The following is an 11,717-nucleotide window of genomic DNA, read 5'->3' on the forward strand; positions in this document are numbered from 1 at the left end:
CCATCTTGATTATCACTACAAAAGTTTTTTTTCTCCTGCTGATAATCGCTCATCTTAACAAATTAGCCTCTCACAGTTTGTATGGTAACTTCCAACTTATCTGTGTGTGTGTGTGTGTGTATATATATGTTCCATTCTATGCATCCGAAGAAGTGGGCTGTAGCCCACGAAAGCTTATGCTCTAATATTTTGAAATGTTAGTGATTGCGCTTCCTTCTGAAGTTTAAACATTTCCTGCTTCTCCTCCTCAACCATGAAACAGGAAGAGACTGGCCACATCGTTCCTTCCCAACAGAGTACAAGTTGGGGCCATGCTCTGGCATGTCTTTGAGACTACCGCTTTTCTCCCTCTTCCTGGGCCAAGACAGAAAGAGGAGGAAAAAAGGAGACTTCAGGACCAGAGCATGACCCCAGTGATATTCCCTCAAGATAGGGGGAAGAGAAGTATTTTGACAGGGAGAATCAGGTCTGGGGCTAGGAAGAGCCATTTGGGAGAGGAGATAGAATACGTTCAAGAAAGTGGGTCTCCATTGTCATTTGGGAGCAGACAGGAACAAGTAGCCAGCCACCACATATTTGGCAGTTGAGAGAGGGCCAGGGAACAACTCTAGATTTCAATTAAATCAGTGGTGCATCTTCTAAAACAGCCCACAAATGCTGAAGTCCGCAAGGTAAAGTCAGGAAATCGCATTCTAAAATAAGCAAGCAGTAAATCTATCTCCCTACTCCACCGAAAGAAAATTATGTGAAGCAGTCTCCATACTTCTGCCAAAGAAATAGTAAAGCCCCAAAAGAATCCCCACCCACTCTGTAATTCACCTTAAAAAGCTATAGTTAATCCAGCATTGCAACTGATTCTCAGTGAAACTGTAATGACAAATTCTTGTTTCTACAGTTAACCAGTGTATATACTAGCCATCAACAACAAAAATGAGGCGTTTATCAAAAGAAATGTTATTCTTTAAAAGTTATTGACTAAGAACTTGAGGGATAAGTCAAGGGAAGAAGGTATGACCAATAAAGCTTATTGATAAATATTGAACTGAAATAAAAAAAGATGAACATTAATTCATGCTTAATTATTACATTGTATACAACAATTGTTTCCTTAGATGGACAGGGCTTTCCCCCTTTATACACCAGAAGTGAAGTACTTAGTGCAAGCTCTGTATTTTGTCTCTTGTAAAAGACTCCAGGACTCCACTTTCTAACTGTAATAACGGAAATGCAGTTTAGAATTCTGGGATTCCTTCTCAGCTGAAAGGGTGAAGCATAATGGCCACAACTTTGTTGCAGACGACAAGCCAGCATGTAATTCCAACACCCCCTGAAGAGAGAGAAAAACCTGATGTGCATCATTGTATCAGTAACTCTCAAACACACATCTCTAACTCTGGTAAGTAACTCAGGAAGTTTCAAAAATGAAAATTTTAAGAAATCAAGGGATAAAGTATTTATACCTAATTCTGAGAGAATCTGAAAGTCAGGGAGACGGTACTAAATGAGAGGTACAGTATGTATGTACCAATGGGTGGCATACATATCCTGCAGCTTCTAAACATACCTGTTGTATGATTAGAGATATATAACTTTGCTGTTGAAGACAAAGGTGAAGTAGAAAGGGAGCACCACAGTAGAACCTTCCTTTTAAATTAAAAAAAAAAATTCAAGGTGGGTAAAAAGAACGTTTCCTGAAAATGCTCTATTTTCTTAAAGAGATGTTTTAAATATGTATACCGGGGAAAAACTACTAACTCCGTCACTGCTGGACCCTCCCTCCAGATACTCTTGTGCTACTGTTTTAAATGGCCTTCCCACTAAAACCAACAGTGTTGACATACAGTAGTTATCTTTGGCAGAATAGAGTGTTTCCAGACTGAAGGACACCAGGAAGTTCAGCAACAATAAAGTGGTAAGTAAACAAAAAGAAAAAGATAATACTCCTTAAAAATTAAAAGTATTACAAAACTAAAGAGAATTGTTGTTTCCAAGTGAATGTACTGCTGCACACAAGTTTAAAAAAAAGTGCCAAATTCTTAGAAAGTAGAACAGTAATTTTTAATCAAAAGCTGGATTTTCTTGGCATCCCACAAAAGCTGCTTGACACTGACCAATCACATTTCACAATTCACTTTAGGCTGGCAAAGCAAAATAAAAAACAAAGGGAAAGATTCTGGATGAGCTTTTAGTTCATTATGTGGCTTTGAATCTTTTTTGGAAAGTTTCTGCATTTTTATGCTATGTCAATTCAGTATCATGTTTAAAAAATGAAAATTATTTCCTTGGGATAGAGGTGGAGAAACTATTCTTTTCAATGGTTTTAAATGTTTCTGTACTGGCAGCAGCATAATTTAGAAGCATTATCAAGAGCAATAGCCTTCCTTCCCTCATGATTATCAACTAAGACAAAAGAAGAGGATGAGAGAGAGAAAATTGAACAGAACTGTTCAAAGCTTTATGTATTGTTTAAGTAAATGCCTTTCAAGGACTAATCCTTCCCAGCACCACAGAAACAGTCCTGTCTCAGCAAGTTATCATGGTGAATAGGGACCATTCTCAAGAAAGCTTTTAAGTGTTAAAAAGATAGCAACATAATTTAGAATCCTTTGAAGAGGACACCATTGGCACATATAGGCTTGTCATCTGTGTTTTAGCTTGTGGGCATATATATACGCGTTATATTGTCCTTGCAGTCTGCCCATCTGCTCAGCTCGTCAGTATACGGCAGTCAGGGTCTCCATTCAGAAACATGGATCTGAGACCTCAGAGAAACCCTGAATCTTGAATTTACTGTTAGGTAGTGCTGGAGAAAAGTTGCATTTTTTTACCTCTCTGTTGAAGCTCTTGTTTTCAAAATGATAGATTTTCAAAGATCAGGAAGACAATGTGGAAAGATATAGTATTTTTTAAGGTAGGCAAAAGTTTAGACTTGACACCTTTTAAACTGTCTACCAACACCTTGCTAAGGTCTCTCACTAAACACTGAATCTTTCAAAGTCAATGTAAAGCTCCCCTTGACTTCAGTGGAAGTGGGAGTGGGCCCTCAAGCATTACTTTTCTAAATTCATTTCAGATCACTTTATATATGACCTGTACATGATTACTCTAATCTAATGTGAGGTTTTGGCTTTTATTAATTTAAAATTGATCTCTAGTTTATTTTCCCTACATAAATTCCTTTCAACATCTTTTTAGTTTTAACATAATAAAGGAAATACATACAGTTTCTCTCAGAAGCAAAGGCAGGGTTCTGCTAATGGCCAACGGCCCAGAAAGGAATATCCCAAATGGAAATATGGTGAATGAGGTTTGTAGAAGAGACCAGACATCCAGGGAGGCTTCAGGAATTGCTTAAACTTACTTCCGTAAAAAAATTAAAGCCAAGAAGGGAAACACTACAATGCATTTCTGTGTCTAGGCCCCCATGCAGCCTAATCATGTTTCCTTCAGCAAAGGAAGCTGAGAGCAGGCTGTTCTGTCTCTAATCACTTTTTTCAAATTTCCCATAATGTGAAAGAGGCCTTTATTTTTAACGTTATTTAATATTAAAATTGCAGTAGGGCCCAGAAGCCTGCTCAGTAAAGACTGTAGTTTAAAATTCTCTTTGTTATTAGAAAGATAGGTAAGGAAAGCATTTTTATCCTCCATGTGCCCTTTCTCGTTATACTATTGGAATCCACATACACTTGGAGAAGAGAAATGTATTCTATTTTACACACAATCTTACCTGCCACTCCTGTAGGAAAGGCTACTAAACGTTCCAGTGGTGCTAGCCATTTGCTTGGAAGCACAGTAACTGGCTCAGAATAATATTTCCAAATTAGTGAGATCATCAAGGCAGCCTGGAATGAAAATTCTCATTAGCCAGGACAATAACACATGAAAAGTATGTTCAAATTTCTATTTTGTGGCAGTAAATTAAAATATGAATAATTATGAAGTGCAGTTAAACTTACAAATGTAAGACCATGCCCATAAAACTACAAAAAGTTGTTACAATCTGAATGCTACTTAATCATCTTAACTAGACACACAATATTAAAATGTCAACATCAAAATACGGTCTCTTGGGGGACTGGATGGCTCATAGAAAAATGGTGCTTTTTACCTGTAGGTGCTGGGTCAATTTTAGCCCAGATAAACAGTGATCAAAAGCTGTTACAATCTGATGGATTTTTATTTTTTTCAACCAGGATAAACTGAGTTGATGGTTATAGTCTGCTACAAACTAGACTGGTGTCCACATCAAGAGAGGGAAAAAAAACACCTCACAATGGATTCTAATGGTCACCTTTTTTGACAGTCTCAGCAGAGAGACAAAACAATGAATTGGCATGAAATCTGAACTATTCAAGAAATGAATCTAAACCCTCTTTCAAGGAAAATTTCAGTCCAAACAGTTAAAGTCTGGTAAAGTTATAAGCAACTGAAAACAGGGTCTTATAACTGTAAATGTGTAAGCAACCTTAACAACAGGCAGGGCTACCAGCCCAGTTTACAAAGATAGATAGCACCTATCCTGGGCTCCAGCTGCCTCTGACATAAATAACAGAGCAATGACTTAATAGATAAGGCAAGAAGCCTCCTCTCCCACCAAAGCCAGAAAACAGCAGACCAGACTTTAAATCAAACTCAAAAATCCCTCCTCCCCACAAATACCACCCTTCCCCCCCATTAGCAATATCCTCTCTCCCTGGAAATAAGTGTTTTACTGATGAGAGGGTTTGCCATGCTACATATAGTCAGAATGTCAGATACACTTCTATGGCTTTATCTACATTAGCACTTTTGTTGGCAAAACTTTTGTTGGTCAGGGTGTGAAAAAAAACCCCACACCGTTGACCAACCTAAGTTTCACCAACAATAGCGCTGGTGTGGACAGCGCTATGTCGGCAGGAGAGTGTCTTCTGCCAACACAGCTATCACTGCTCATTGGGGGTGGTTTAATTATCCTGGTGGGAGAGCTCTCTCCGGCTGGTGGGAAAGCTGCAACGGTGCAACTGTGCCGCTATTAGGTCTGTAGTGCAGACATAGATAAGTATTAGCCAATAGCTGCCGAATGGTAAAATATCATTGTAAGTATTTGTTTTAATAATCCATCGTAATAAAGTGTTCACTTACTTGTAAAATGTAGAATACAATATTTATCACCCACTTTATTTTGGCTAATTGAGCAGTTCGTGCTTTCACTGTGAAAAGAAAAGAAATATTGCCATCTGTATTATTTATATAACAGTAAATGTGCTTAGCTCAAACTGGTGAATTAACAACATTTCACTTTCCAAATGAAAATATTCTGTTCAAAAATTATACTCCTATTTATGTGCTGTCTCTGGCAATTTATTATTGGAAAACATAGGCATTCTTTTCATCGTCCAAAATATCAGTGTATGCTACAGAGTATCCCTCTGCGAGTAAGATGCTACCTACTTCCTTAACCAAAGCTACTCTGGGGAATGTTTGAAATAGTGGTTCACCAGACTAAGAAATGTCATGTGTAACCAAGAGTTCTATCCCCAACCAAAGGGAATCTCTATGGCTGCTGACCTATGAAAACTTATGTTGGATTAAACACAAACGAGAGTACTCTCTTTTCCATAGGGACAGTGCAATCTCTTTAGCAGACACAGACTATTGCATTAGGCATTCTGTCACTGACTTTTTTTAACCATTTGGGCTCAGGGAATGTTGTCAAGAATACTTTCCTGCCCAGCTGAATGAATCTCATTCAAAATGAAAAATCATTTTAGTGTGATTAGTCCAAATAGTTACATCTGACAAGAAAGGCTGTTTTCTCAATTTGAGTTTCAACCACTGTGATGCTTCAGAGCAATGTAAAGGAATCCACCAAAAAGAATATATCTTTAAACATGGTGGCCCAGCGGCCAAAAGCTTTATTAAACAGCTTTGTAGAGACAATGCACTGTAGTTTTACCAAGAGATAAACTAGGTGAGGCCAACCACAGGCAGGAGGCAGAGGACTGACCATGTCTAATTAGCTTGTGCTAAAATCTCCAGTCAGTGCCTTGTCTCCATTAGGACTTTACAAAGGGACTGCTAACATGCATTAATTATCCTGCTAAAGAAAAAAACACCTTTTTGCAATGAAGCCAAAGCCTTACTAGCTCACTTTCATGTCTTAAAGACACGCTGCTATTTTGACTTGAACTAAAAAATTCTAGGTGTACTGACTGACTGGAGTGTTTCTTCAGACATAGAAAATGAAAACTTGTCTTCTGCCTCAGTTTCCTTGTGAATTCTTTCTCTGAATTGCTGCAGTTTGGGGAGATTCTAAATCCCACCCCTTTAGTATTATGTACAACAGAAATAAAAAACAATATTAATAAAGCCCTCAAACTTAAAAACAAAAAAAAACCAGAGACACCACTGCTTAGGGATAAAGAAAAAAGTGAAAGGCTCTACAAATAAGGTCAAATACAGTCAAAATAAAAACACATACTTGGAAAAAGATGTGTTTTTAGGTAAACTGAACAAGTGGCAAATATTGCACTCTACCATGAGTTTTAAGTTTGTCAGTCATTTTGTTAATCTTTCTTTCCAGTCGGGCATATCTAGCAAACTCATCCATCATACTAATGGTTGAGAGTTCTTGCTTCATGTTCTGAATGTCAGCTCTCATCTGGGACTCCTGCTCTGCATCCTTCTGTAGCAATCTGGATATCTACAAAAAAAAAAAAAAAAAAAAAAAAAGGAACTCAACCAGCTATTTAGTCAGAATTTAGTATATATTTATTTTCTTAAATATATAAAAGAGCAAATACCATACTTTCTATATACTTGTACAATTTAAAACTTATACCACAGAATAAATTTACAATATCAACTAAAGGACTCAACAACCTCACAGAACAAATTAATCTTTACTCCCACCCCTCAGAAAAATCTTGATTAAATACATAGACTGCAGCATAGCCTCAATGTCAACAAATTCTGGTTCTTTGTTAAGCTGTGAAATGGAGTTTGAGTGTTGAGGCCCAGTCACTAAGGGCTTGTCTACACTTAAAATGCTGCAGCAGCACACGTGCACTGCTGTAGCACATCAGTGAAGATGCTACCTACACTATTTGGAGGAGTTCTTCTGTTGGCACAGATAATCCACCTCCCCAAGAGACAATAGCTAGGTCAATGGGAGAATTTTCCCGCCAACCTAGCATTGTCTACACTGGGCCAGGTCAGTTTAACTGCTTCTGGATTTTTCACAATCCAGAGCGACAGTTACACCAACCTAATTTCATAGCTCATTTTATTCTCTAGTAGTCAAAGATTGGCTTAACCCCTGAAGCATGACATTTAATATCCCTTCCAAAATTCTTGTTACCTTTAAGTATTATAATTCTGATGTCCTTGCTATCCATATAAATGGCTAGGTCCTTTTTTGAATCTTGCTAAATTCTTGGTCTCAGCAACTTCTTGTGACAATGAGTTTCATGCTTTAATTACATATTATGTGAAAAAATATTTCCTTTTTACCAGTTTAAATTTGCTAACTTTTAATTTCATTGACCGTGCCCTTGTCTGGTATTGAGACAGGGAGAACATTTCTCTGTACCGATCATTATTTTATAAACTTGTATCATCTCCCCTCTGATTTGTGTCTTTCTAAGCTAAGCAATCCCCATCTCTTCATATAAGTTTTTCCATGCCCCTAATCATTTTGTCTTCTCTGAATTCCCTCTATTTCTGCACTATTGTTTTTAAGATGATGTGAAAAGTGCTGTAGTTCTCTAGCTGAGGTGCACCACTGATTTATACATTTTCCAATTTATTTGCCATTCCATCTCCCGTGCATCTTAACATCTGGTTAGGGTTTTGCTGTTGTTGGGTTTTTTTTTTTTATATCCACACTGGAAGAGGTGCATTGAGCTGGCTACCATAAAACCCAGATCACTTTCCTGAGCTGATATAATTAACTTCCACCTAACAAGATTCTATGAGTAGTTGAATTTTTTTCCCTCCAATGTGCGTTACCGTGCATTTACTGACTTTTGTAAAGAACCCAGGAGGAAAAGGGAGAGGAAATAATATGGCTGATAAAAGTGCACAGGCTAAAGGAGGGTCAGAGAGGACCAGCAAGAGACCTAGCGGGGCATCTCAAGAAGCTAAGAGTGCTGCAGTTACAATTTCTGGGATAGTAGTACTCTACATAAGACAAACATGTACAGGTTCTTTATTTTAAACTCTTGTAACTTTGTGCTTTATTCCAACTACTAAATAAATATATTTTGTTTTAAGGCATCTGTTACACAATATCCCTGGTCACAGGTTCCTGAAAGGAGAAAACACAAGTGTCCAAAACCAAGTCAACCTTCAGTAATAAGTGGTTGATAGGGAACCAGGTGTGCTACTCCATGCCTATCTAAGAGTAGAATTGTTTGATTCCATCCCAAAACAAGTTAAGGACAAAAAGCCTAACACTTCAGGCGGTAGGTCACTCAAACACCACAAAGAAAACAGAGCTGCAACTAGTAATGATGACATCGGTCTTCTAAGTTTTTTACTTATATAGTTTGTTGATTTTTCTAAAATAATTTCAGTACACCTCTTTAAGTGTTCCATTACTTAACTATTGTGAGATAAAAAGAATGGGCTGGGGGGGGGGGGGGGATTTTGCAGTGTATCTTTCTGCCTAACTTAAAATGAGAATCCACAATCTGAATGTTGGGTTTATATGGACTTATTCTTCAGAGCAGTGGTCTCCAACCTATTTACGCAAAAGATCACTTTTTGAATTTAAGTGCAACCCAGCATCTACCCCACCCAGCTCAGTCCAACCCCCCGCTCTCTCTGTTGCTCACTCTTCCCCCACAACTCACTTTCACTGAGCAGGGATTTGGGAAGGGGTGCAGGCTCTGGGCTGGGGCTGATGGGTTCCAAGTGTGAGAGAGGGCTCTGAGCTGAGCCTGGAGCAGGGGTTTGGGATGCAGGAGAGGGTGAAGAGTGCGTGCTCTAGAAGGGAGTTTGGGTACAGCAGGGGGCTCCGGGCTGGGGCAGAGTGTTGGGGTGCAGGAGGGGGTACAGGGTGCTGGCTCCGGGAGAGGGCTCAGGGCTGGGGTGCAGGCTCCCGCCAGGCGGCACTTACCTCAGTCGGCGACACAGCGGAGCTAAGGCAGGCTCCCTGCCTGCTCCAGCCCCATGCCACTCCCAGAAGGGGCCAACGTGCCCCTGCAGGGTGGTGGCACATGGCTCCGTGTGCTGCCCCTCTGCAGGCACTGCCCCCGCAGCTCCCTTGGCCACCGTTCCTGGCCAATGGGAGTTACAGGGGCAGCGATTGCAGGCAAGAGCAACGCAGAGACCCCTTCCCCCCCAGGCCGTGCTTGCCACTTCTGAATGGCATAGGGCTGGAGCATGCAGGGAGCCTGCCCTAGCAACAGCACTGCTATACCGCCAGACTTTCTGCGGCCGGAGATCACGATCGACTGGGAAAGTCTCCAGGATCTACAAGTCGACTGCAATCGATCGCTTGGTGACCCCGGCTCTATAGTTTCTAAACATTTCTAAAATACTGTCGATAAAATAGAGTTACGTCTTTCATGATAATGCTGAATAGCTACTTCAGAAGGATGATGTTAATATTTAAAGTTAAAGATTTTTTCACGGTTATTTTTGGTAAGTCACAGAAAGATTGTGAGCAATAAACAAATTCATGCAGGCTCGTGATTTGTCTGTGATTTTTACTAAAAATAATGGGGATAGGGCCTGATGGGGGAATGACTGAATACAGACGACAAAAAAAGATTCAGAAAGTGTTTTTTGACAAATGGATCCTTACTAGGCAAATTAATTAACAATATAATCACACAAGTTCCAATTATTTTGGTAATTTATTTCAAAATCCCTGTCAGCAAGTATGTCTATAACAATACAGACCAAAAAAAAATTCAAGAAATGTTTTTTGACAAATAGTTTCCTTACTAGGCAAATTAATACAGAACTCTGAGTAATCATTCATTTTAATTAAAATACAGAACCACATTTCCCACACCCCTCAGAAGCAGTGCAAAGGCTTGGGGAAGTCAGGGATAATGGAGGAGCTGAAAGAGAAGGAAGTAATTGCTGGGAAGGAGCCTAGAAGTGAGGAGGGTTGGTGGGTGTGTATGAGAGAAGCATGGAACAGTTGTGATTTTTTGGGAAAGGAGAATTTTAGGGAGTTGAGGAGCCTCCCCCATGCAGACCCTGGCCGACCCCTAGCCTCTCCCACTCAGTCAGGCACATCTGCCACCCATGTCCCCATGTGTCCCTGCACCCCCACGCCTCTTCCCTTAGTCCCTATGCATCCCTGCATCCCCTGCCATTCAGCCCCCATCCATATGTCCCCCCACTAGCCCTTCTGAACCCACCTGCGTGACCCCCCCAGCAGCCCAATCTCCCCCCACACACACTGGTTTTGTCTGTCCCCCATACATCGTGCCTCCTCACCTGGCCCAATGGGCAGAGCCAGGCTCGCTGAGCTGGCTGCCCTCTAGTCTGGTGCCATGGCAGCCCCAGTGGGTGAAAGGTGTAGCTGCAGCACCTGCCCAGCAGAATGTATTTTTTGTAGAGAAAAAAAAGTCTGTGGGGGGGAAATGAATTCTACGCGTGCACAGAATTCTCCCAAGAGTATAATAGGTTCAATTTATGGATGAGGTTGTAGGAGTACAATCTGTGGCTGGACACGAAACAGTGATTAACATACAAGGCCTCTGTAAAGGCCCTTTTGGTCACTAAGAGCCACCAAGGAATGTCTGGGGAGGGAGGTCAGTTTTTCTGAGACTCTAAATGAGCTCTCCGCTCGGGTTACTGGCAATGGATAAAACCCTGAACCCGGCCGGGGCGAGCGGCGTTTCCTGCACAGGCCTTTAACGAGCACCTACCACTAGGACGGGCCCTTGGCCTCAGGGAGCCAGGTGCCATTTCCAGGGGCAAAGCCTGGCAGTGGCAGCAGTCGCCTGAGGCCAGAGCACAGAAAACCCGGGGTGGGACGAAGCGCTTTACGCACCCTTGAGTCACGACGGCCCCGATAGGGCCGAGCTCGGCGCGGGACAGCGGCACAGGCCGGGCCTTTGCCAGCCAGGCCCCAGGGCCGGGGCCGTTTCTCCCAGGTGCCTGTAGCTGGCCCCGGGGCTCAGGCCCCAGCCTGGGCTCAGGAGACCGCGGCTCAGCTTCTCGCCCGCCCAGGGCTCCCTGCGCCAGTGCCCCGGCCAGGCCGCCCCAGGCTCCCGAGGGGCGCGCGCGCCGCAGCCGGGCTGTGGTCCCTGAGAGAGGGAAACACCGGCAGCGTCTCCGGCGTCCGAGCCGCCAGCCGGGAGTTTACGGCCACTGTCGCGAGCGGGGGCTGACGGTTGCTAAGGAGGGAGCCCGGCGCGCTGACGTCACTTACAATAGAGGAGCAGGTGGGCAGGAGGATTTTGAGAAGGTTGCACAGAAACACCGAACTCAGCACGAGCAGCCACGCGCCGCTCTCCGCCATCACCCACCCCTCGCAGCCACCACCGAGCTACCGTTACTACAACGCGCACGCGGCCGCCATTGTCCAACCGGACGACTCCGCCTCCTGGCATTGCGCATGCGCCAACCGCCCCCCCAACCAGAAACCCGCCCCATCCCTGCTCCAGCATAGAGGGCAAGCGGGACGGAAGGCGTGGCCATGTGAGAGACCTTGACCAATCAGGTGGGTGCTCATCCCCCTCCCCCTGCTGGAGTGATGGGCCACGCCCCAC

At 42.5% G+C, this 11,717-nt stretch overlaps 2 protein-coding genes across 2 annotated transcripts in view; both read right to left on the reverse strand.

Annotated features, from left to right (window-relative positions):
* The window catches only part of SH3BGR (SH3 domain binding glutamate rich protein), a 93,407-nt gene extending 89,595 nt beyond the window's left edge, over positions 1-3,812 (reverse strand). The window contains exon 1 of the mRNA XM_073360578.1: positions 3,728-3,812. The gene's annotated coding sequence lies outside the window, so the exon portion shown is untranslated. The remainder of the gene's footprint in view (positions 1-3,727) is intronic.
* GET1 (guided entry of tail-anchored proteins factor 1) lies at positions 70-11,596 on the reverse strand. The gene is made up of 5 exons (XM_073360591.1): positions 11,378-11,596; positions 6,517-6,682; positions 5,122-5,189; positions 3,728-3,842; positions 70-1,327 (listed from the first exon to the last, which is right to left on the reverse strand). Exons 1-5 carry the CDS (start codon positions 11,465-11,467, stop codon positions 1,254-1,256), a joined length of 513 nt encoding a protein of 170 aa, XP_073216692.1. The 5' UTR covers positions 11,468-11,596; the 3' UTR covers positions 70-1,253.
* Between the last annotated feature and the right edge of the window lie 121 nt (positions 11,597-11,717).

This window comes from Lepidochelys kempii, chromosome 1 (assembly GCF_965140265.1).
Source record: "Lepidochelys kempii isolate rLepKem1 chromosome 1, rLepKem1.hap2, whole genome shotgun sequence".
Lineage (NCBI taxonomy): Eukaryota > Metazoa > Chordata > Testudines > Cheloniidae > Lepidochelys > Lepidochelys kempii.